The following is a 23,507-nucleotide window of genomic DNA, read 5'->3' as shown; positions in this document are numbered from 1 at the left end:
AGACCTGGAGTTAGAAAACCAAAAGAGAAGAACATGCTTAGTATTTCTCAAGCTGAAAGAACTGAAGAAAAAATGCAAGCCTCCAATTGCAACATTGAAGGATTCTATGGGCAAAATATTGAACGATGCAGGAAACATCAAAAGAAGACAGAAGGAATACACAGAGTTACTGTACGAAAAAGAATTGGTCAGTGTTCAACCATTTCAGGAGGTAGCATATGATCAAGAACCGATGGTACTGAAGGAAGAGGTCCAAGCTGCACTGAAGGTATTAGCGAACAACAAGGCTCCAGGAATTGATAGAATACCAATTGAGCTGTTTCAACAAATTGATGCAATGCTGGAAGTGCTCACTCATTTTTGCCAAGAAATTTGGAAGACAGCTACCTGGCTAACTGACTGGAAGAGATCCATATACCTGCCCATTCCAAAGAAAGGTGATCCAACAGAATGTGGAAGTTAACAAACAATATCATTATTACCACATGCAAATAAAATTTTGCTGAGGATAATTAAAAGATGGTTGCAGCAGTACATCAACAAGAAACTGCCAGAAATTCAAGCTGGATTCAGAAGAGGACATGGAATGAGGGCTATCATTACTGATGTCAGATGGATCCTGACTGAAAGCATAGAATACCAGAAATATGTTTACTTGTGTTTTATTGACTACGTAAAAGCATTTGACTGTCTGGGTCATAAAAGATTATGTATGACATTGGAAGAATGGGAATTCCAAAACACTTAATTGTGTTCATGCAGAACCTGTATGTAGACCAAGAGGTAGTCATTCAAACAGAAAAAGTGGATATAGTGTGGTTTGAAATCAAGAAAGGGGTGCATCAGGATTGTATCCTTTCACCATACTTATTCAATCTGTATGCTGAGCAACTAATCCGAGAAGATGGAATATATGAAGAACAATGCGGCATCAGGATTGGAGGAAGACTCACTAAAAACCTATGATATGCAGATGACACAACCTTGCTTGCTGAAAGCAAAGAGGCCTTACTGATTAAGACTGAAGACCACAGCCTTCAGTATGGATTACACCCAACATAAAGAAGACAATAATCCTCACAATTGGACCAATAAGCAACATTATGATAAATGGAGAAAAGATTGACGTTGTCAAGGATTTCATTTTACTTGGATCCATAATCAATGCCCATGGAAGCAGCAGTCAAGAAATCAAATGACATATTGCATTGGGTAAATTTGCTGCAAAAGACCTCTTTAAAGTGTTTTAAAGAAAAGCAAAGATGTCACTTGGAGGACTAAGGTGCACCTGATCCAAGCCATGGTATTTTCAGTCTTCTCATATGCATGTGAAAGCTGGACAATGAATAAGGAAGACCAAAGAAGAATTGGTGCCTTTGAATTATGGTTTTGACGAAGAATATTGAATATACCATGGACTGCCAAAAAAAAATGAACAGATCTGTCTTGGAAGAAATACAGCCAGAATGCTTCTTAGAAGCAAGGATGCTGAGATTTCGTCTTACATACTTTGGGCATGTTATCAGGAGGGTGCAGTCCCTGGAGAGGGACACTATGCTTGGTAAAGTAGAGGGTCAGCAAAAAAGAGGAAGACCCTCAACGAGATGGATTGATACAGTGGCTACAACAATGGGCTCAAGTATAACAACGATTGTGAGGATGTCGCAGGACTGGGCAGTGTTCCGTCGAGTTGTACATGGGGTCACTATGAGTCAGAAGTGACTTGAAAGCACCTAACAACAACTAATCCAGAATGATCTCATTTCAAGGTTTTTAATTTATTTACATCTTTGAAGACCATTTCTCTTTATAATGCCACATTTACCAGTTTTGGGTAGACATATCTTTTGGGGGGCACTATTCAGTGTAATACATATGGGGAGTGAGGTGTGGCAGGATGTTAAAGACAGGCTGAGCTTTTCAGGTATTATTCCACTGAATCCTGTGGGGGATACTCTAGTGCTAGAATTATCCCTACATATAGTAAGTGAAGCAAGTATGCAGCAAATTTGCGCGGAAACAGGAGTCAGAAAACTCAGATTCTAGATCTTCTTTACCACTAACTAGAAGTGTAATCCTCATTAAGTACATTTCTCTCTCCAGACCTCAGTTGCCACATCTATATAATTAAGATAACAATCAGTGTCCTACCAACTTCACAGAGTGGTTGTGAGAATCAAATGAAAGGAAGAATGGGAAAGCACTTGGAAAATTGTAAAGCTCTATACAAATGTGGGGTACTGTCTAATGTTCCTTTCTGTGGCAGGCTTACAGGTGAAACACTTGGCATTTCATTTTCTGGTCCATTATGGTTATATCTAGCCAGAAAATACTTATAAAGGTAGTAGGTCCAGAAAACACTTGGGGAGTTCCAATCCCATTACAGAAAAGTACCCCTTATAAGGATGTAAAGAAGAACAATTCTTCCACCATGTGAGCTCATTAGGGCTGGGAATGCAATTTAGAGATTATTTCATTTGGATACCTTCTGGGATATCACAAGAATATTTTTTGCAGTGATTAACTAGAAGCCTGGAGGAAGCAACATGGTTTATTTCCAAGTGTCAACTATGATACACAGATTTTATGATACCCAGAGGCCTCTATGGTGCCATTCTTTCTGACTTTAGGTAGGGCATCCTGCTCTCAAGAAATGGTCTTTGTAGATGTAAATAAGTTAAGGAGATCTCTCTGTCCTATCTTTCCATCAAAACTTGCCCATACTGTGTCCTACTCCATCTAGGCTGGGGAGGATATCAGTTATGAATTCTTTGTTTCCCCTTCTCCCCACTGTTCTCTTGCCATAGTAGCCTGATAAGCCAACTTTGTCCATATTTGCTGGATAGCTTGATATCAATAACACCAGGGGTACACAAGTTATACTTACTTCTCACTGTCCTGTCAACTGAAAGATGGAAGGGGAAATGAGCAAAGAAAGACAGGGAAATGTAGGACAGATGAAGAGCTGCTGGTTAGCTACTTTGGCCTGCTGAATATATCTGGACCAGCAGATAAAATCCCTGAATCAGTGTTTCTGAAAATATGGCTGACAACCACCTGCATCAAAATTGCTTAAAGAAGTTTGTTATATAAGGTAGTTAACTGAGCCTTCTACCCCTAGAGCATTAGTTTTTGTAGCCTACGTTGGTACCCAGAAATCTGAATTTTGGCAAGCACCTCAGGTGATTCTGATACCCACTGAAGTTTGTAAACAAATCCTGATTAGTTCATTCTACTCCAAAGGCCATGCTCAACCTCTGTATTCTTCCTGACTTTTCATACTGTTGCCCTTTCTAGAAAATTCTTTCCCTTTGTCTCTGCTTAGAGATATCCTTGCAGTCTCTCAAGGCTCAGCTCAAATAGACCTTCCTTTGTGATGTCTTCCCTGATTTCTGTTCCCATCTGCAAACAGCTGTGATCTCTCTAGGAGCAATAGGGCAGAATATTGGAGTGTGAGGCAAGTTGGAAGTATTAGTATGGGAGAACTGGTTGGAGCTGGAACATGGGTTATGAGTTTTGCCTTGAGGTTTAGCACCTCTGTTTGTACACTGGATCTGAGGTTATCGTAAGGGCTGGAAACTGTTTAACCAATAAAAAAGTAACATACACTACATCCTTAAAAGGTCAGAATAGTACATTCCAACCACCTAGCAACCATAACTGAGGAGCGGGATTATCAGCCATTTCATGGCTGGAGACTGAGGAGAACCAGACCCACTAGACAATTGCACATATTCAGTAGGGAGAAGGACCTGTTTGTAATACCCACTGAAGGGGCTCTTACAGTTTGGGCAGGGTTAAATGGGCTATTGGTAGGCATAAGTACTAGTGTACAAGGGAGTGTTGGGGGCAATGGATGAGCAGTGGGTTGGAATTGGTAGAAGGGCTCTCTTTATTTCCCTACTGTTTTGCAGCTGAGTCTGTACACTTGAATTGTGGTTGGTATGAGGGCGCTACACTAGAAAAACAAATACCAAAGTAATTCCCAGCAGGCCCAGAATGATTAGAGCAGTAAATTCTAACCACCTGGCATCCTTGGAGAGGAGAGGAGAATGAGTGACTATTTAGAGAGGATATTGGCTCCTTGCTAGAGGACAGGAGGGTTGGTGACAGGGAATTGGCTCTCCACTATATCACTGCACATGTATAGTATGCGGTGGGGGAAGGTGTCGAGAGTATGGTAATACTCATTCAGGGGACTTTCTCTGCTTCAGAGCCTCCAAGAGACTGAGAGAGGCTCAGAATACTTCCATATTTGGAAGATCATTGTATATTTTTAAAATGAATTAAAACCAAAATGGAGTATAAAGCGATGGTATATTTTAAATGCTTACATTTTTAAAAATTGCATTTTTAGCCCTGACGCAAAACTACAAAACAATGTATAACTTCTGGTGGGGTCCATAAATGTGAATTTTTAACAAATGCCACATACGAGTCTGATGCATGCCAACATTTGAGAAGCATGCCCTGGATTCTACCAGGAGAAGAAAGCAGTCCAAGTGAGGTAGACTTCCCTTGAGATGTCAGGGAAAATTAATTCTCTCACCTGTTTTTCCAGTATGTATATCACAGCAATTTATGTCACTTTCCCATCATAGAGAACCAGAGCTAATCTTATGCCTAAACGAAGTAAGCAGCTATTAGTTAATGTGAAGGATACCAAAATGCCCCCCACCCCAAAATATTCCTCCAACCAGTCTGCCGTAGGGCCCAAATTCCTCGGAGTAGATTTTCTTCTTAAGGGTTATTATTAGCTCTGCTCTTGCTGTGTTTGTGCCTGCCACTCTCCCTTTGCATTATATTATAAAGATTTCCAATTTGCTAGGGAAGATGGTTGCTGGCAGGAGATCTGAGAGAATGCATAAGATTTTGTCAAAAGCTGGTAAGAAATTGGCCTTGTAGTTTGATTGCAAGGAAAATAATCTTGAGCTTGGATCTGTTGAGAAATGTGAGATTGAACAGATTTGTTCATTTGACCCAGCTATGGCCATGTGTTCAGGATCTGAGCAAGTCAATGATATCTGAGGGTATGCTCTATAGTCACAGTACATTACACTGGTGCTGTGAACGTAATTAAAATAAATAGACACCCTAGCCTGTTCCATAGGAGCTGACAATCTCAAAGGCAATGCAGAGCACACACATGAATTAGAACACATCTGTCAGGCCATGTGTTATTAAGTGAACAGGCAGGACCACTGTGTATGGTTGTGTAGGTTTTGTCTTGCACAAAGGCACCCAGCCGGGGCTGATCTGGGAGAATGCTCAAAAGTCACGGTTGTAGAGGGTAGAACAGAGAATACAAGAGGGCATCACCACCAAACACTGCAAATCAGCAAGCAAAAGGCCAATGTCTGATTTGCCTATTACATAAGGTGCAAGGCTAGTCCCATGCAGATGAGTGTAATCCTCTTGAGTATCATACATTTAAGGAAATTTTAGATAAATATGACTACAAAAGCCACATCCGTAATCTTGCAGTTCCAATCATATCAGATCAAGGTATGAAAATAAAACAGATCTCTACCTGTCAAATGATCCTGTTGTCCATTTTGTTCATTGCTATGACCCCAACACCTAGCATCTAGGATGCAGTCCATAAATACTTGCGAATGGATACTTACCTTATCACTTAACAGCTCACACTGTTTAACCAATCATACCAGGTGGCCTATTATTTGCTAATCTCAGGATTCAGGGGCTACTTCTGTACTCTAATTGTGTCTTCTTTTCTGTGTGGTATTCCACCCACAACCACTGGACTGTCATCTCTTTTTATCCAGCATCTAGCAGAGTGACTAGAATATGGTAGTTGCTCAACACAGGAATGAAGAATGAATGGATAGATGATGAATTGATACATAATAAATCAATGGAAAAAATTGTTGAGAGGATTATTTGCAATAACTTTCTTCTAAGTTATTATATAGTAGTTCTCAACCTGAGGTCACCTGAACACTAGAAAAATGGAATGGTAGCAATTGGGAACGTTGAGCTGTTTTCAAAATGCTTAGCCAGAATCATATGCTCACCCGAGGGGAGTAGGTACAATGAGGTGCGCCAGAAAGCCCCCTAAGCTAAAAAAAAAGAAAAAAACCTGGTCAAAACTGCTATCACTAATAATAATAGTTAACACATTTGGTAGACAGTCACAAAGTTGCCTATGATTTCTAATGGCCCACTACCTATTTCTGTTCTATGCCAAAATCAAATACTTTCTTTTTTCTAAACCTGTATAAAACTATTTTTTAAAAAAAGATAAAAGACATAACTGCTTATTGCTTAAAACATTCACAAGCAAACAAAAACTAAACTCACATTAGGAGTAAAAAGAAAGTAAGAGCATTTCCAGATACCAGATGTCTAGCTATGTTTATTAGAAAATAGTTGAATACCCATAGGACTTACATCATCATTCTCCCTTTTGAACACGTCTAGAGATCGAATCCAGTGTTTGTAAATGTGGCTCGGTTCATTTTAAGAAATACTTATTGAATTTCTACTTCATTTCAAGAGCTGTGCTAGAGAAACGTAAATGTATATCCAAGGATATCAGACTGGCTATCCTGCGCCATCAAAAGGTAAAATGAGAATTCAAGGTTTGTTCGTATTACAGGCTCAGAAATGTAGGGGAAGAAACCGACAATGTTATAGTTCATACTACATACCAGGCAGTAGCCTAAGCATTTTACATTGACTTCAACAACAATCCAGCTTGATGGGCATTCCCCTCATTTTTACAGTTGAGGAAACTATGACTCAGAGATTTGGATTTACTGGTCTGAGGTCACACTGCTAATAAGTAGCAGAGCAGTATTTCAAACCCTGTCTTGTTTGACTCCCAAGGTATGGCATGCTGCCTCTCACTATTTCATGCTGCCCTTACCTCCTGTCCTCCTCTTCATTCTAAGATGCCTACAGCAATATCCTCTCCCAAGGCAGGCTTTCAGGACAATGATAATTACTATGGCCATAATTGTGTGTGTGTGTATGTGTATGCAATTTATATATTGATGCTCTCTTAGTTGAGGGTCTCATCTAGGGCAGTCAAACCTTTTGCCAGCATATCCCCTAAAGAATTTGAAAAAAAATAAAAACAAATCTATATATCCCTTCATATATTTTTAAGTTGACATCTAGATTTTTCATCATCATTGTAAGCAGTTGCAAAGGATGTAATTTCTGGAATATTGTAAATATTGAATTTTAAAAGTAAATGATTCAATTACTCATTCAAATGTATCCAATGGAATCTCAATGCCATAGAAATTTGTTACTCATCACCATATATTTAAAAAAATACATGGATAAACCCTCCTTTAAAGGCCAGAAAGTTTATATCATTCCTTTTTCTCCTTAAATTCTTACTTCCGTTCCACATCCTCACAGCATTTCCTTCTAATGTAATATAATTTTTGTATTTTACGGTCTTTTATTATTATTGATTACCCTATGATACTTCTTTATAAGAAAGGTATGAATTGAAATTTATTTTCTGTGACCATAAGAAAATAAATGTTAAAATATTTCTTCTGAATTCAGTTATCTTTCAATTATTAGTAGTACACAACTGTTCAAAATAACACAAATAAAGAACAAATTTTGATAATTATTAGACATAACATTCTTTTTACTGGATATGCATGTCTTAAAGATGTGACTAGAGCTTCTTTCCCAGTTAGTTCTTACATCTGTGTATGGATATTGAGTAATATTCAGAAACAGGATTAAGCATCAATTATATTTTTAGTTTTCATTTTTATAGAAGTTTAAGTGCTGGGGAAAGCATTATTTAGGAAGCATTGAGCTTCTGTTTATGGTGATGGGAAATTTGTAAATGGATATTGGTGATGATTGCACTACATGATGATTGTAATTAGTGTCACTAAATTGTACATGTGGAAAATCTTGAATTGGCAAATGTGTTATATATGTCTTTACAATAATAATGAAAGCAAGTGCCAAGAAACCTTGTTCCTATCAATCAGTAGATGGGATGGATAGAGTTTTATTATGCCATTGTCACTCAACTTTTTGAACTCTGAGTTATATGCTAAAAAGTCATATACTGATCTATCAGAAAATAATATTTTTAATGATCTATCATCTGATGTAATTAGTTTCTTCTTAAATTTTACTGAAGGCAAAGAATTATAAACCACCTGACTTAGAAAATAATCTGTTACTTAAGATTAGAGTCATTCAGTTTCTCAATTTCTGGGAAGTCATACTGTGGTAGAAAGCCTCTGAGGTGGCCCCCAATGATCCCTACCTCCTGGTATCTGGGCTCTTGTGCAATCCGCTCCCCTTGAGTATGGGCTGGATGTAGGGACTCACTTCTAACAAAGAGAATATGGCAAAATTGATGTCATTTCTGAGATTAGATTACAAAAAGACCATGGCTTTTCTTTGTCACTCACTCTGAGGGAAGTTAGCTGCCATGTTGTGAGCTTCCCTATGGAGAGGTCCATGTTGCAAGGACCTGAGGGTGGCCTCTAGCCAACAGACAGCAAGGTCCTAAGACCCTCAGTCCGATAGCACAGGAAGAACTGAATCTTGCCAACAACAATGTGAGTGAGCTTTGAGAAAATTCTTCCCTAGTACAAACTTCAGATGTGAACACCAGCCCTGGAAACACCTTAATTGTAACCTTATGAGATATCTCGAGCCAGAGGCACCCGACTTAGCTATGCCCAGATTCCCAAACCACAGAAACTGTGAAACAATAAATGTTAGTTGTTTTAAGATGCTAAGTTTTGGGATAACGCTAAAAAGGCTTTATTAAGACTTATCCAATAATTATCAAATATACCAGCTACTCTTTTACTTAGAGGCATTTTGTTTAACCCAACATATTTGAAAAATCATGATACATAAAATAGAAATTTTATTAATTTTAATACACCTTGATCAATAAATTCGGCATGAGGATTGGAGGAAGACTCATTAACAACCTGCAATACGCAGATGACACAACCTAGCTTGCTGAAAGTAAAGAGGACTTGAAGCACTTACTGATGAAGATCAAAGACCACAGCCTTTAGTATGGATTACACCTCAACATAAAGAAAACGAAAATCCTTACAACTAGACTAATAACATCATGATAAATGGCAAAGAATTGAAGTTGTCAAGGATTTCATTCTTCTGGGATCCATAATCAATGCCTATGGGAGCAACAGTCAAGAAATCAAACGACATATCGCATTGGACAAATCTGCTGCAAAAGACCTCTTCAAAGTGCTAAAAAGAAAAGATGCCGCTTTAAGGACTGAGGTGTGCCTGACCCAAGCCATGATACTTTCAATTGCCTCATATGCATACAAAAACTGGACAATGAAAGAGGAAGACCAAAGAAGAATTGACACATTTTAATTGTGGTGCTGGCAAAGAATATTGAATATACTATGCAGCGCCAGAAGAACAAACGAATCTGTCTTGGAGGATGTACAGCCAGAATGCTCCTTAGAAGAGAGGATGGTGAGACGTCCTCTCACTTACTTTGGGCATGTTATCAGGAGGGACCAATCCCTGGAGAAGAACATCATGCTTGGTAAAGCAAAAAAGAGGAAGACCCCCAGTGAGATGAATTGACACTTTGGCTGCAACAATGGGCTCAAACATATCTACTATGGTGAGGATGGTGCAGGGCCAGGCAGTGTTTCATTCTGTTATACATAGGATCTCTGTGAGTTGGAGGTGACTTAACAGCACCTAACAACCAATAAAATATTTTTATAAAATGCTTTTGTCTTATCATATGCTTTAAATATAATTTTATCAAAACTTTGCAGCTGCATATTTTAAAATTTATAGAAAATATCTACAGGAAAGCTATGAGTTGGAATCAACTCAACAGCAGTGGGTTAGAAAATATCTGTCATATAGCCTCACTGACAAATCCAGTCATCATTTCCAAACCAATGGGCTAATTCAGATTTATTTTTTGTCTCAAAAATGGTGACTTCATAACTGCTAAATGAGAAACTATTTTGTTCTGTAAGCCTTCATCTTAAGTGAGAATAACAGCACAATTGGAAGAGCGTAGTCGATGTCACTGAACTGTGCATGTAGAAATTTTTGAAATGGTGTATCTTTGGCTATGTGTATTTTCACCAAAAAAAAAAAAGGTTGAGAAGTTAGAGGGTTCACATGTTGTGGGGTTGTTAACCAATGTCATAAAACAATATGTGTACTACTGTTTCATGAGAAACTATTTGTTCTGTAAGCCTTCACCTGAAGTACAATAAAAAAAAATGGTGACTTCATTTTTCAACTCAATAAGTATGTTGATACTTATCCCTGTTATGACCATCTCACTTCGAAATTCTAACTCTACAATAGACACACAGATGGAAAGATAGATAGGTAGATAGATAGACAGACAGACAGATAGATAGATACGTAGATAGGTAGGTAGGTAGACAGGTAGATAGGTAGATACAGCATGCAGACTTGCTATGAGTTTGTCTCCTAGATCAAATGAGATGCTATGGAGTTCAATATTTCTTCTAGTGTTATATTTCTTTGCTTTGCATTCACAGGATTTTTCCTTCAGGAGTTCTGTATTCTTTGACAATAGTTGGGAAATGGAGAGGTGAGGTTATTAAAAGAAAATTGTCATCACTCTTGCCACCCCACTCTACAATATCCCAACATCCCAACATTGGCCAAAACACCGTTTCTAATGTCAAGCTTCACTCCTAATAGAAATATGTATAAGGCATAGAATAATATGAAATTCTACCATGGATATATGGTGCTTTAATTAAAGGTGTCTTCTCAAGGGTGGATTATCCAATAAACAAGGTAAGCACAGTGCTTACTTTGCTTACCAGGTCATCTGTAGTGAACAATTTCACATTTTTTCCCCACATCAAAGATTCTGCTTCTAGGTATGGCTGGCATCCATCTCTCTCCACTCCCACAGCACCTTCCTACAGAATCAAAGCTTCTTTTCAAATTTACAATCCCTGACAAGGGCGGATGACCCAGTATGCAAGGCAAGCATGGATTTACTTGTGCTTACTTACTAATCAGTAGTGAACAGTTTCATAATCTGGTAAGCAAGGTAAGCACCATGCTTACTTTGCCTATTGGATAATCTGCCCCTGTGTCTTCTTAATACTTTAGTGTCATGGATCTCTTTGACTGACTGGTAAACCCATAGGGTTTTCAAGGCTATGAACTTTTGGAAGCAGATTGCAGGCCTGTCTTCTGAGGCACCTCTGGGGTGGGTACTAACTGCCAATCTTTCAGCTAATAGTTGACCTCTTAACTGTTTGTAGTATCCAGGGACTACTGATAAAGGGCTAGAATCCAAAATACACAAAGAACTTTTAAAACTCAACAAAAAAGACAAACTTATTTTAAAAAATGGTCAAAGGATTTGAATAGACATTACTCCAAAGGAGATATACAAATGGCCAATGAGCACATGGTAACATAGTCAAAATCCTTAGTCATTAGAGAAATGAAAGTCAAAACAAAGAGATACAACTTCACACTCACTACCCACTGCCTTTGAGTCGATTCCAGCTCATAGTGACCCCATAGGGTTTCCAAGGCTGTAATCTTTACAGAAGCAGACTGCCACATCTTTCTCCCGTGGAGCCACCAGTGGTTTCTAACCGCCGACCTTTTAGTTAGCAGTCAGTTTCTTTAACCACTGCACCACCAGGGCTCCTTTCACACGCACTAGGATGACTATAATAAAAGAGATGGACTATAACAAGTATTGGTGAGGATGCAAAGAAATTGTACCCCTCATATATTGCTGATGGGAATATAAAATGATGCAGCTACTGTGGAAAATAATTTGGCAGTTCTTCAAAAAAAGTCAGTTACCATATGACCCAGCAATTAATTGTACTCCTATGTGTACAGCAAAGAGAATTGAAAATATATGTCCCGACAAAAACTTATACACAAATGTCGTACCAGTATTATTCATAATAGCCAAAGAGTGGAAACAACTCAAATGTCCATCAACTGATGAGTGGATAAACAAGATGTGGTAATACCATACTATGGAATATTATTCAGCAATTGAAAGGAATGAAGTACTGATATATGCTACAACTTGGATGAACCTTGAGAAAATTATGCTAAGTGAAAAAATCACACACAAATGACCAACATTGTATGATTCCATTTATATGAAATATCCAGAATAGACAAATCCATACATGCCAGGGGTAGGGATGGGGAGTGTTTGGGGTGGGGGTGGGGTGACTGCTAATGGATGTTGTTGTTGTTAGGTGCTGTTGAGTTAGTTCCAACTCATAGCAACCCTATGTACAACAAAACAAAACACTGCCCAGTCCAGCGCCATCCTCACAATTGTTATGATGCTTGAGCCCATTGTTGCAGCCACTGTGTCAATCCATCTTGTTGAGGGTCTTCCTCTTTTTTGCTTACCTTCTACTTTATCAAGCATGATGTCCTTCTCCAGGGACTGATCCCTCCTGATAACATGTCCAAAGTATGTGAGACGTAGTCTTGCCATCCTTGCCTCCAAGGAGCATTCTGCCTGTATTTCTTCCAAGACAGATTTGTTCTTTCTTTTGGCAGTCCATGGTATATTCCATATTCTTCACCAACACCTAATTCAAAGGTTTGAATTCTTTTTTGGTCTTCCTTATTCATTGTCCAGCTCTCACGTGCATATGAAGCAATTGAAAACAGCATGGCTTGGGTCAGGTGAACCTTGGTCTTCAAGGTGACATCTTTGTTTTTTAACACTTTAAAGAGGTCTCTTGCAGCAGATTTGCCCAATGCAATGCGTCGATTGATTTCTTGACTGCTGCTTCCATGGGTGTTGTCTTAGGCTGGGTTCTCTAGAGAAGCAAAACCAATAAAGCATATAAATATATATAGACAGAGATTTATATCAAGAAAATGGCTCATGCAGTTGTAGAGGCTGTAACATCCCAAGTCCATGGGTCAGGATAGAGGCTTCTCCTGATTCACATAGCCACAGGGGCTGGTGAACCCAAGATCAGCAGGTCAGAAAGCAGGGCTGTTGCTCTCAGGCTGTGAAGATTGACAAATCCCAAGACTGGCAGGCAAGATGACAAGTAAGCTGCAAGCTCAAGTCCCAAGAACTGGAGGTCAGAAAAAGAGGAGCCAGCTGCAGGATCCAGAACAAGCAAAAGCCCCCAAGCCCTGCTAGAACATCCGCCCACACTCGATGCAGGCCACATGCCCAAGGAAACTCCCCTTCAACCGATTGGCTAGTCATAGCAGATCTCATCATGGAGGTGACCACATATCAAATCTCAACAGGGAAGTGACCACAACATTACACGACTGCCAAAATACTGAGAATCATGGCCCAGCCAAGTTAACACACAATCTTAACCATCACAGGTGTTGACTGTGGAGCCAAGTAAAATGAAATCCTTGACGACTTTACAATCTTTTCTCTGTTTATCATGACGTTGCTTATTGGTCCAGTTGTGAGGATTTTTGTTTTCTTTATGTTGAGGTGTAATCCATACTGAAGGCTGTGGTCTTTGATCTTCATCAATAAGTGCTTCAAGTCCTCTTCACTTTCAGCAAGTAAGGTTGTGTCATCTGCATATTACAAGTTGTTAATGAGTCTTCCTCCAAACCTGATGCCGCATTCTTCTTCAGATAGTCCAACTTCTTGGATTATTTGCTCAACATAAAGATTGAATAAGTATGGTGGAAGGATACAACCCTGATGCACACTTTTCCTGATTTTAAACCACGCAGTATCCCCTTATTCTGTCCAAACGACTACCTCTTGGTCTATGTACAGGTTCAGCATGAGCCCAACTAAGTATTCTGAAATTCCTGCTCTTCGAAACGTTATCCATAATTTGTTATGATCCACACAGTCGAATGCCTTTGCGTAGTCAATAAAACACAGGTAAACATCTTTCTGGTATTCTCTGCTTTCAGCCAAGATCCACCTGACATCAGCAATGATACCCCTTGTTTGGCGTCTTCTTCTGAGTCTGGCTTGAATTTTTGGCACTATTTTTGTTGTCGTTGTACTTTTAGTGAAAGTTTACAATTCAAGTTAATCTCTCATACAAAATTTATACATACATTGTTATGTGACCCTAGTTGCTCTCCCTATACTGTGACAGCACACTCCTCCTTTCCACCCCGATTTCTTGTGTCCATTCAACCAGCTCCTGACCCTCTCTGCCTTCTCATCTCACCTCTGGACAAGAGCTGCCCATTTAGTCTCATGTATCTACTTGAGCTAAGAAGCACACTCTTCACGAGTATCATTTTATGTCCCATAGTCCAGCCTAATCTTTGTCTGAAGAGTTGGCCTCAGGAATGGTTTTAATTCTGGGGTGACAGAGAGTCCAGGGGCCATGCTTTCTGGGGTTCCTCCAGTCCCAGTCAGACCATTAAGTCTGGTCTTTTTACTAGAATTTGAGTTCTGCACCCTACTTTTCTCCTGCTCCATCAGGGACTCTCTGCTGTGTTCCCTGTCAGGGTGGTCATTGGTGGTAGCTAGGCACCATATAGTTCTGGTCTCAGGCTGATGCAGTCTCTGGTTTATGTGGCCTTTTCTGTGTCTTGGGCTAATACTTTCCTTGTGACTTTTGTGTTCTTCATTCTCCTTTACTCCAGTTGGGTTGGGACCCATTGATGCATCTTAGATGGCTGCTTGCTAGCTTTTAAGACCCCAGACAGAATTTCTGGCACTCTTGATGTACTTATGCAACCATTTTTGAATTATCTTCAGCATAATTTTACTTGCATATGATATTAATGTTATTGTTCAATAATTTCTGTATTCGGTTGGATTACCTTGCTTTGGAATAGTCACAGTCAGTTGGCCAGGTAGCTGTTTTCCAAATTTTCTGGCATGAATGAGCATTCCCAGTATTGCATCCACTTGTTGAAACATCTCAGTTGGTATTCTGTCAATTCCTGGGCCTTGTTTTTCGCCAGTGCCTTCAGTGCAGCTTGGACCTCTCGGTTCCTGATCATATGCTACCTCCTGAAGTGATTGAACATCAACCAATTCTTTTTGGTGACACAGTGACTCTGTGTATTACTTCCATCTTCTTTTGATGCTTCTTGCGTCATTCAATGTTTTCCCCATAGAATCCTTCAACACTGCAACTCGAGGCTTGAATTTTTTCTTCAGTTCTTTTAGCTTGAGAAATGCTGAGGGTGTTCTTTCATTTTGATTTTCTAACTCCAAGTCTTTGCATATTTCATGATAGTACTTTATCTTCTTGAGCCTCCTTTTGAAATCTTTTGGTTAGATCTTTTACTTCGTCATTTCTTCTTTTTGTTTTAGCTACTCTATGCTCAAGAGCAAGTTTCAGAGTCTCTTCTGACATCTACTTTGGTCTTCTTTTTTCTTTTCTGTCTTTTCAATGACCTTTTGCTTTCTTTGTGTATGATGTCCTTGATGTCACTCCACAACTCATCTGGTCTTCAGTCATTAGTGTTCAATATGTCAAATCTATTCTTGAATGGTCTCTAAATTCAGATGGGATATACTCAAGGTTGTACCTTGGGTCTCATGGACTTGTTTTAATTTTCTTCAGCTTCAACATGAACTTGCATATGATCAATTGATGGTCTGTTCCACAGTCGGCCCCTGGCCTTGTTCTAACTTATGATATTGAGCTTCTCCATCGTCTCTTTCCACAGATGTAGTCGATTGATTTCTGTGTATTCCATCTGGTGAGGTTCATGTGTATAGTTGCCATTTATCTTGTTGAAAAAGGGTATTTGCAATCAATAAGTCATTGGTCTTGCCAAATTCTATCATGTGATCTCCAGTGTTGTTTCTATTACCAAGGCCATATTTTCTAACTGCTGATCCTTCTTCTTTGTTCCAACTTTTGCATTCCAATCACCAGTAATTATCAATGAATCCTGATTGCATGTTTGATCAATTTCAGACTGCAGAAGTTGGTAAAAATCTTCAATTTTCTCATCTTTGGCATTAGTGGTTGGTGTGTAAATTTGAATAATAGTCGTATTAATTGGTCTTCCTTGTAGGCGTATGGATATTGTCACCTACAGCATTGTACTTCAGGATGGATCTTGAAATGTTCTTTTTGATGATGACTGCGACACCATTCCTCTTCAGTTTGTCATTCCCAGCATAGTCCGATTCAAACTGGCCAGCACCAGTCCATTTCAGCTCACTAATGCCTAGGATATTGATCTTCAAGTGTTCCATTTCATTTTTGAAAACTTCCAATTTTCTTTGATTCATACTTCATACATTCCACATTCTAATTATTAATCAATGTTCGCAGCTGTTTCTTCTATATATATATAATCTCAAAACCCAAGGTAATAAAACAAATAACCCGATAAAAAATGCAGAAACGATCTGAATAGACACTTCACCACAAAGGATATATGGATGGCAAACAAGTATATGCAAAGATGCTCAACACTATTAACTATTTTGGAAAAGCATATTAAAACCACTATGTACCGATTAGAGCAGAGGGTCAGCAAAAAAGAGGAAGACCCTCAATGAGATGGATTGACATGATGTCTGCAACAATGGGCTCAAGCATAACAACGATCTCGGGGATGGCACAGGAACTGGCAGTGTTTCGTTCTGTCGTACACAGGGTCGCTATGAGTCGGAACTGATTCAACAGCACCTAACAACATGTACATATTAGAATTGCTAAAATTTAAAAACCTGACAAGTGCTGGCAATGATACAGAAACTGGTGAAAATGCAAAATGGTACAGCCACTCTGGAAAACAGTTTGGCAGTTTCTTACAAAACTAAATACACACTTACCACATGATATAACAATACCACCCTAGATATTTAACCTAAAGAAATTAAACTAATGTTCACACAAAAATCTATACAAGAATGTTCATAGCAGCTCTATTCATAATGACTAAAAACTGGAAACAACCCAGATGTCCTTCAGTGGGTGAATGAATAAACAAACTGCGATACATCCATATAACAGAAAACTGCTCAGCACACTTCACATTTCTTTTTTATAAAGGAATAGACTAATGATACATGCATAAACATTGATGAATCTCAAAGGCATTATGAAACAAGCCAGTCTCAGAAAGATTACCTACTATATGATTCCATTTATGTGACATTTTGGAAAAGGTAAAACTATAGGGACAGAGAACAGAGCAGTGGTTACCAAGGGTAGGGGTCAGCAGAGAGTTTGATTACAAAAGGACAACACTCGGTAATTTTGGGGATACTGTTCTGTATCCTGTTTGTGGTGATGGTTACATGAGTCCATGGAGGTCTTAAAACTCCTCTGTATATGTGTATGTATGTATGTATAAATGTGTGTGTACACATCATAACCAACATATACATACATATGTATGCATATATACATATATATACACACACACGTACATACATACACACACTTGTAAAAACTCATTGAACACTTAAAATGGGTGAATTGTATTATATATAAGTTATACCCCAATAAAGTTGAGTTTTAAAAAAAGCCTCCCCTATCCCACTCCTTAAAAATAACTACTGTTAACAGTTTAGTGTGTACCTGTTTAGTACATGTAAGTATGCAATATGAAGGATTTTTTTGGTGACATATATGGATCATTAACATAATATATATTGTATATTGCTTTTTCCACACAGAGGTCTTGGAGTTTTTATATATATATACATATAATGTTTATGGTTTACTATAATTTTAATAGTGATATTGTATAACATTTAATAGTGATATTGTATGGCTATAACATAATTTATTTAACCAGGTTTCTACTGTTGGATATTTAGGTTGCTACCAGTTTTTTGCTATCACAAGCCATGCTACAGTGAATGGCCCTGTACATACATCTTTTTGCAAGTATATTGATAAATTTCTAAAAGTGGGATTACTGGGTTACGCACAAGGTATGTGTAATTTGAATTTTTATAACCAATGACAGATTGCCCTCCAAAGAAGCAAGTAGAGATTTTAAACTGAGACATGGGTTCATTTTGCAGTTTCCCACCCCGAATCTTTGATCTCCTGTCTTTTATAGGATCATGCTGATATCGAGTGGAAGTTTGCAAGGACAAAGCTCTGGATGAGTTATTTTGATGAAGGTGGCACCTTGCCACCTCCTTTCAACATCATCCCCAGTCCCAAGTCATTTCTATACCTTGGTAACTGGTTCAACAACACCTTCTGCCCCAAAAGAGACCCTGATGGTAGACGGAGAAGGCACAACCTAAGAAGCTTCACAGTAAGGCTTTTTAAAATTTTGCTTCTTTTAAAAATAAAACTTTCCTCCTGCCCTCCTTTGTAACACTCCCTTTCCTAAACATCATAAAATCATTCCAACCTACAGATGTTTTAGGGATTTGTCAAGTAGGAGCTCCTGTGTCATTCTCCAGTCCTGATATGTATGGTTGGGTAGGGTGGGGATGAGTGTGTGCTGGTAGACTGCTGATATAACCTCTGTCCATTTTAAATTACAGGAACGCCATGCTGACAGCCTGATACAGAATCAACATTACCAGGTAAAGCTTCCTCACAGGGACTAAGCACAATAATTCTTGACTAGTTCTGTGGAGTAGAAGCAAAATCCGCTTTAGCTATATCTGGACATGGTCCCTTCAGACTAGAGTAGGAGACTTGGAAAGGCTGCAAGTCATCAAAAGCTGAAGCATCTTCTCAGAGTGGAATCACCTGCTTTATAATCCTGTTGTTAGCCCTTTAGCAATGCCTCAGCTTTGATTAGCAACATCCATGACTTAGAAAACTATCTTCTTAGAGATTAGATAAAATAGAATATGTGGCTGTTCAGTCAGTCTACTAATGGTTATTGAGTACCTACTATACATCTAGGCTAGATACTGGGGAAGTCACTATAAACTAGAAAGACGTCTTTCTGCCTTATGAAGTTTGTTATCTAGTAAGGATGAAAGACATTAAACAAATCATAATAAATATTAAGTGATTACAAGGGTATAACCTGGTTTGAAGAATAAGTACAGAGGGTTATGGGATACATACTAGGTAAGGAATATATAATAGGAGGAAGCTAACCTCAGTGAAGTAAAAGCTTATCTGAATGTTAGGAACTTAGGTCTTCCTGAATTATAAACATGACTTTAATCAAAGAAATAGATAAGCACTTCAGCATTTTAAAAAGTAATTATCCTAATAAACATTAGGGCAATATTTTTGGAGCCCTGGTGGCGTGGTGCTTAAGATCTCTGCTGCTAACCAAAAGATTGGCAGTTCGAATCCACCAGGCACTGCCTGGAAACCCTATGGGGCAGGGTTCTACTCTGTCTTATAGGGTCGCTATGAGTCGGAATCGACTCGACGGCAAAGCAATCCCACCAGCCAGAAAACAACTAAGCTTCCAAATATCAGAAACAGGAGTCCCTGGGTGGTGCAAATGGGTGAGCGCTTGACTACTAGCAGAAAAGTTGACAATTTGAACCCACCCAGCGGTGCCTCAGAAGACAGGGCTAGTGATCTGCCCTGTGGTGCAGTTAGTTCTACTCTACATGCATGGGATCACCATGAGTCAGTCGACTGAGGGCAACTAACAACAACAACAGAGACAGAAAACAAATATCAGAAACATTTGAGATTAATCGTTGCAAATTATAAATAAAAGACTACCATCTCTCACCTTCCTGATCAAAAGAAACCCAAAGTAGGAAAATTGTCTGCCAGCTTGGAGAAATTTGTCCTTAGAGATTCTACAGGTCACTTCCCCTAACTTTGTTCCTTCTAGGCCATAAGTAACAAAGAGAAACCCTTCTTTCACTACTCCTGCCTCCAACCCTTACTATTTTCACAATAATGAGTCATGCAAGAATTATTGCCTTCATTTTTTGCTTCACAGTCTCACAAAAAATTTGGTTCCTGGGCGTTTCAGTGACTTCTTCAAGTTCACACAGTAGCAGCAATAATATATATAACATTGGCTATTATTACTATAAGAGCCCTGGTGGTACAGTGGTTAAACCACTAACCAAAAGGTCAGTGGTTTGAACCCACCTGCTCTGTGGGAGAAAGATGTGGCTGTCTGCTTTCTTAGAGATTTACAGGCTTGGAAACCCTATGGGGCAGTTCTACTCTGTCCTATAGGATCACTATGAGTTGGAATTGGCTCGACAGCAGTAGGTTTGGTTTGGGTTATTACTATAGACGTTGAAATCAGATTGAATTAGCATTGAATTCTAATTTTGCCATTTACTACTCGTGTGAACTTGGACAAGTCACTTAACCTCACTAAGCCTCATTTCCTCATCTGTAAAATGGGGATAATAATAAAACTTAACTCACAGTGTTGTTGTAAGAATTGAGTGGTGAATATGTATGTATGTATGTGTGTGTTTCTATATATAGCCTGGAATAGTGCCTGACACATTGCAATAAATGGTAGCTATCATCATCCTGATCACTAATACAAAGCACAGTGACCATGTGTGGGCCATTCCTCCAGAGGATAAATAAGAGACCATTTCTGTGAATGAGAAGTGTAGATTAACTCTGATAAAAATATTGAAATCAGTAGACTTAGTGACATTGAAGAATGACTTTCTTTTTATTTTTTTTAATTGTAATTTAAGTTAACGTTTAAAATTCAAGTTAGTGTCTCATACAAAAATTTATACATACATTGTTATGTGACCCTAATTGCTCTCCCTATACTCTAACAGCACATTCCTCCTTTCCATCCCTGATTTCCTGTGTCCATTCAACCAGTTCCTAACCCTCTCTGCCTTCCCATCTCACCTCTGGACAGGAGCTGCCCATTTAGTCTCATGTATCTACTTGGGATAAGAAGCACACTCTTCATGAGTATCATTTTAGTCCAGTCTAATCTTTGACTGAACAGTTGGCCTCGGGAATGGTTTTAGTTCTGAGTTGACAGAGAGTCCGGGGGACATGCTTTCTGGGATTCCTCCACTCTCAGTCAGACCATTAAGTCTGGTCTTTTTACTAGAATTGGAGTTTTGCACCCCACTTTCCTCCTGCTCCAACAGGGACACTCTGTTGTGTTCCCTGTCAGGGTGGTCATTGGTGGTAACTGGGCACTATCTAGTTCTTCTGGTCTCAGGCTGTTGCAGTCTCTGGTTTATGTGGCCTTTTCTGTCTCTTGGGCTAATGCTTTCCTTGTGACTTTGGTGTTGAACAATGACTTTCTCAACTCTAAAAAAGAGGAAAAATTCTCATCTTACTAGGAGGATTAAAGTTTAATCCTGCCTGAAGGGAAAGGATATTGACTATGACCATTCAAGGATTATTCCACTCATTGTTCTATAAATGTTGACTCCATGTTTACCTTATGCTTGGGTGAACATTTTTCCTGTAAGATGAATTTAATTTTACTGGCTCACTCTGCCACCAAATTAGCCATACACACACACAAAAAAAAAAAATTCTTGACTTCCGGCAAAATGGCACCACACCATCCCTCCACAGCAAAGATCCGAAAAACTAAGCCACACAGAGGAAACAGCAATCCTGAAACCCTAAAACATCAAATGAAGAGACAAAAAACTCAGCCAAACACCAAATGGAGTGAGAAAACTGACAGAGAACAGAGAGTGAGGAGAGAATCATGCAGAGGTCCCTTATCAGCTAACGCAGCGTGGATCCGCCATCTCGGACTCCTATCAGAGACCAGCAAATAGGGGATACGAGAAAGCAGCTTCACGGAGCTTCCAGCAGGAGACAAAACAACCAGTAATTTATGATATATGCTTTCCCACCCCCCATCCTTCTTCACCCCCACTCGGCCTCCTCTGCTTCCCGCGGCCACAATCTCTTGGCCAGGAAGCACTGGCTGCTTGGATTCCACCCACCTGCACTGGCTGGCTCCCTGAGTGCCATTTCTTGGCTGCTGGGGTTGCTTTTTTCCACTTCTTTTGATTTCTTCCTCACCTCTCACTACCTCTCCCCCTTTCGCTCAAATACGTGGCTCTATGTGCCATCTTTGCTTCTTCCTTGGGGGCTGCAGAGCTCCATTCAAGTGTGGAACTGCTACCTGGTCTGGGCTGCCATGCTGGTGGGATCCTGGGGTTTTTGTTTGTTTGTTTGTTTTGAATTGTTTGTTTGTTTTCTTTTCCTTTTCTGGAGTTGGGAGCCTGTTCTGGCTGGGCAGTGCTGCACAGCTTGGGACCTACCCCCTCAGCTTCAGCAGAGGTGCAGAGGGATCCCTGGGGGCATTTCTTTTCTTGTGGTTTTTTTTCTTCCAGTTTTTTGGGGCTTTTCTTGTTCTTTTTTTTTTAAATTTGTTTTGTTTTCTTTTCCCTGTTTTTCCCTTTTTGTCGTTCTCCATTACTCAATTTCTCGTCTCTCTATACCTTCCTTCTCTTCCTGTTCCCTGAATACCTGGCACTGAATACCTCTATGCCTTTTAGCCAGGCTGTACAGCAACACCTGGGAACAACTTCCCCAGACCTCGTAGCTGCACCGGTGGGATCCCTGGGAACTTTCCTGTTCTTTTTTCTTTCTAATTTTTATTTATTCATTCTTTTCTTTTTTTTTCTTCTTTCCCTTTTTGTTTTTCTCCATGTCTCAGTCTCTCATCTTTCCACTACAATGGCAAGCTCCCCTAGCACTCTTTTTTGTTTGTTTATATGTTTTTGGCTCCATTTCCTCTCTCCTCTCTCCCATATCCATCTTAGCTCCACAAATAACAATCTCCCCCCTCTATCCTGCCTACCTGCACCGTGTGCTTAACATCACACCACCAAGCAGCACAGGCACGGCCTATCAGAACCTGCCCTGCACTGATTACTGACCCGCCCTGGTGGCTGGATTAAGTGCCACAAACAACCCATCCGAGCAACTCCTCTTCAGCTAGACCTGCCCTGCTGTACCATATCTGAGCAACTGACCCTGCCAATTGTAGAAGGAGGCAAAAAGTATCGTGCCCACAGACGAGCAAACAACAAAGAACACACAGCCCACCTGCTCAGCCATAGCCAAATAAAAAAAAAAGGACGAAACAAACAAACCTACAAACAATAAATGAGAAAAATAACTATTGAATGCCCTGAAAACAGCAGACAATATCAAAACATTTACAAAAATAGGACAGGAAGGTTCCAGTAGGCGTCCAAAATAAAACACCAGATGACTTTCCAGAGGAAGAAAAGGCACTAGAAATAACTGCTAGGGAATTCAAATCTCTAATACTGAGAATTGTCCAAGAGTTGAAGCAAAAACCAGACAAAAATGAGGAAAAAATAGACAAATTCATGGAAAAGGCAGACAAATTCATGGAATATACAGACCAAAAAAATGGAAGAATTCAGGAAAATAATGCAGGAAAAAAATGTCAAAATAAATTCACAACCAGAAATTATACAAAAACAACAATTAGAAATCCAAAAGATAAACAACAAGATTTCAGAAACGGACAGTGTCATAAAAGGGCTGAGGAGCAGATTTGAAACAGTGGAAGACAGGATCAGTGGAATTGAAGACAAACACTTGGATACAACTCTGTTTCAGGAAAACTCAGAAAAAAGAACAAAGAAAGAGACC

General features: G+C 39.3%; 1 protein-coding gene across 1 annotated transcript in view; it reads left to right on the top strand.

Annotated features, from left to right (window-relative positions):
* TRPC5 (transient receptor potential cation channel subfamily C member 5) overlaps positions 1-23,507 on the top strand; it is a 205,794-nt gene that overhangs the window by 173,637 nt on the left and 8,650 nt on the right. Inside the window, exons 7-8 of the mRNA XM_004379783.1 lie at positions 18,025-18,228; positions 18,464-18,505. Of these exons, the coding sequence (XP_004379840.1) occupies positions 18,025-18,228; positions 18,464-18,505 (246 nt within the window). The remainder of the gene's footprint in view (positions 1-18,024; positions 18,229-18,463; positions 18,506-23,507) is intronic.

Source organism: Trichechus manatus, unplaced genomic scaffold, assembly GCF_000243295.1.
Source record: "Trichechus manatus latirostris isolate Lorelei unplaced genomic scaffold, TriManLat1.0 scaffold00068, whole genome shotgun sequence".
Taxonomy (NCBI): Eukaryota; Metazoa; Chordata; class Mammalia; order Sirenia; family Trichechidae; genus Trichechus; species Trichechus manatus.
The sequence above is the reverse complement of the archived record's forward strand: the minus strand, read 5'-3'. Positions and strand labels throughout refer to the sequence as shown.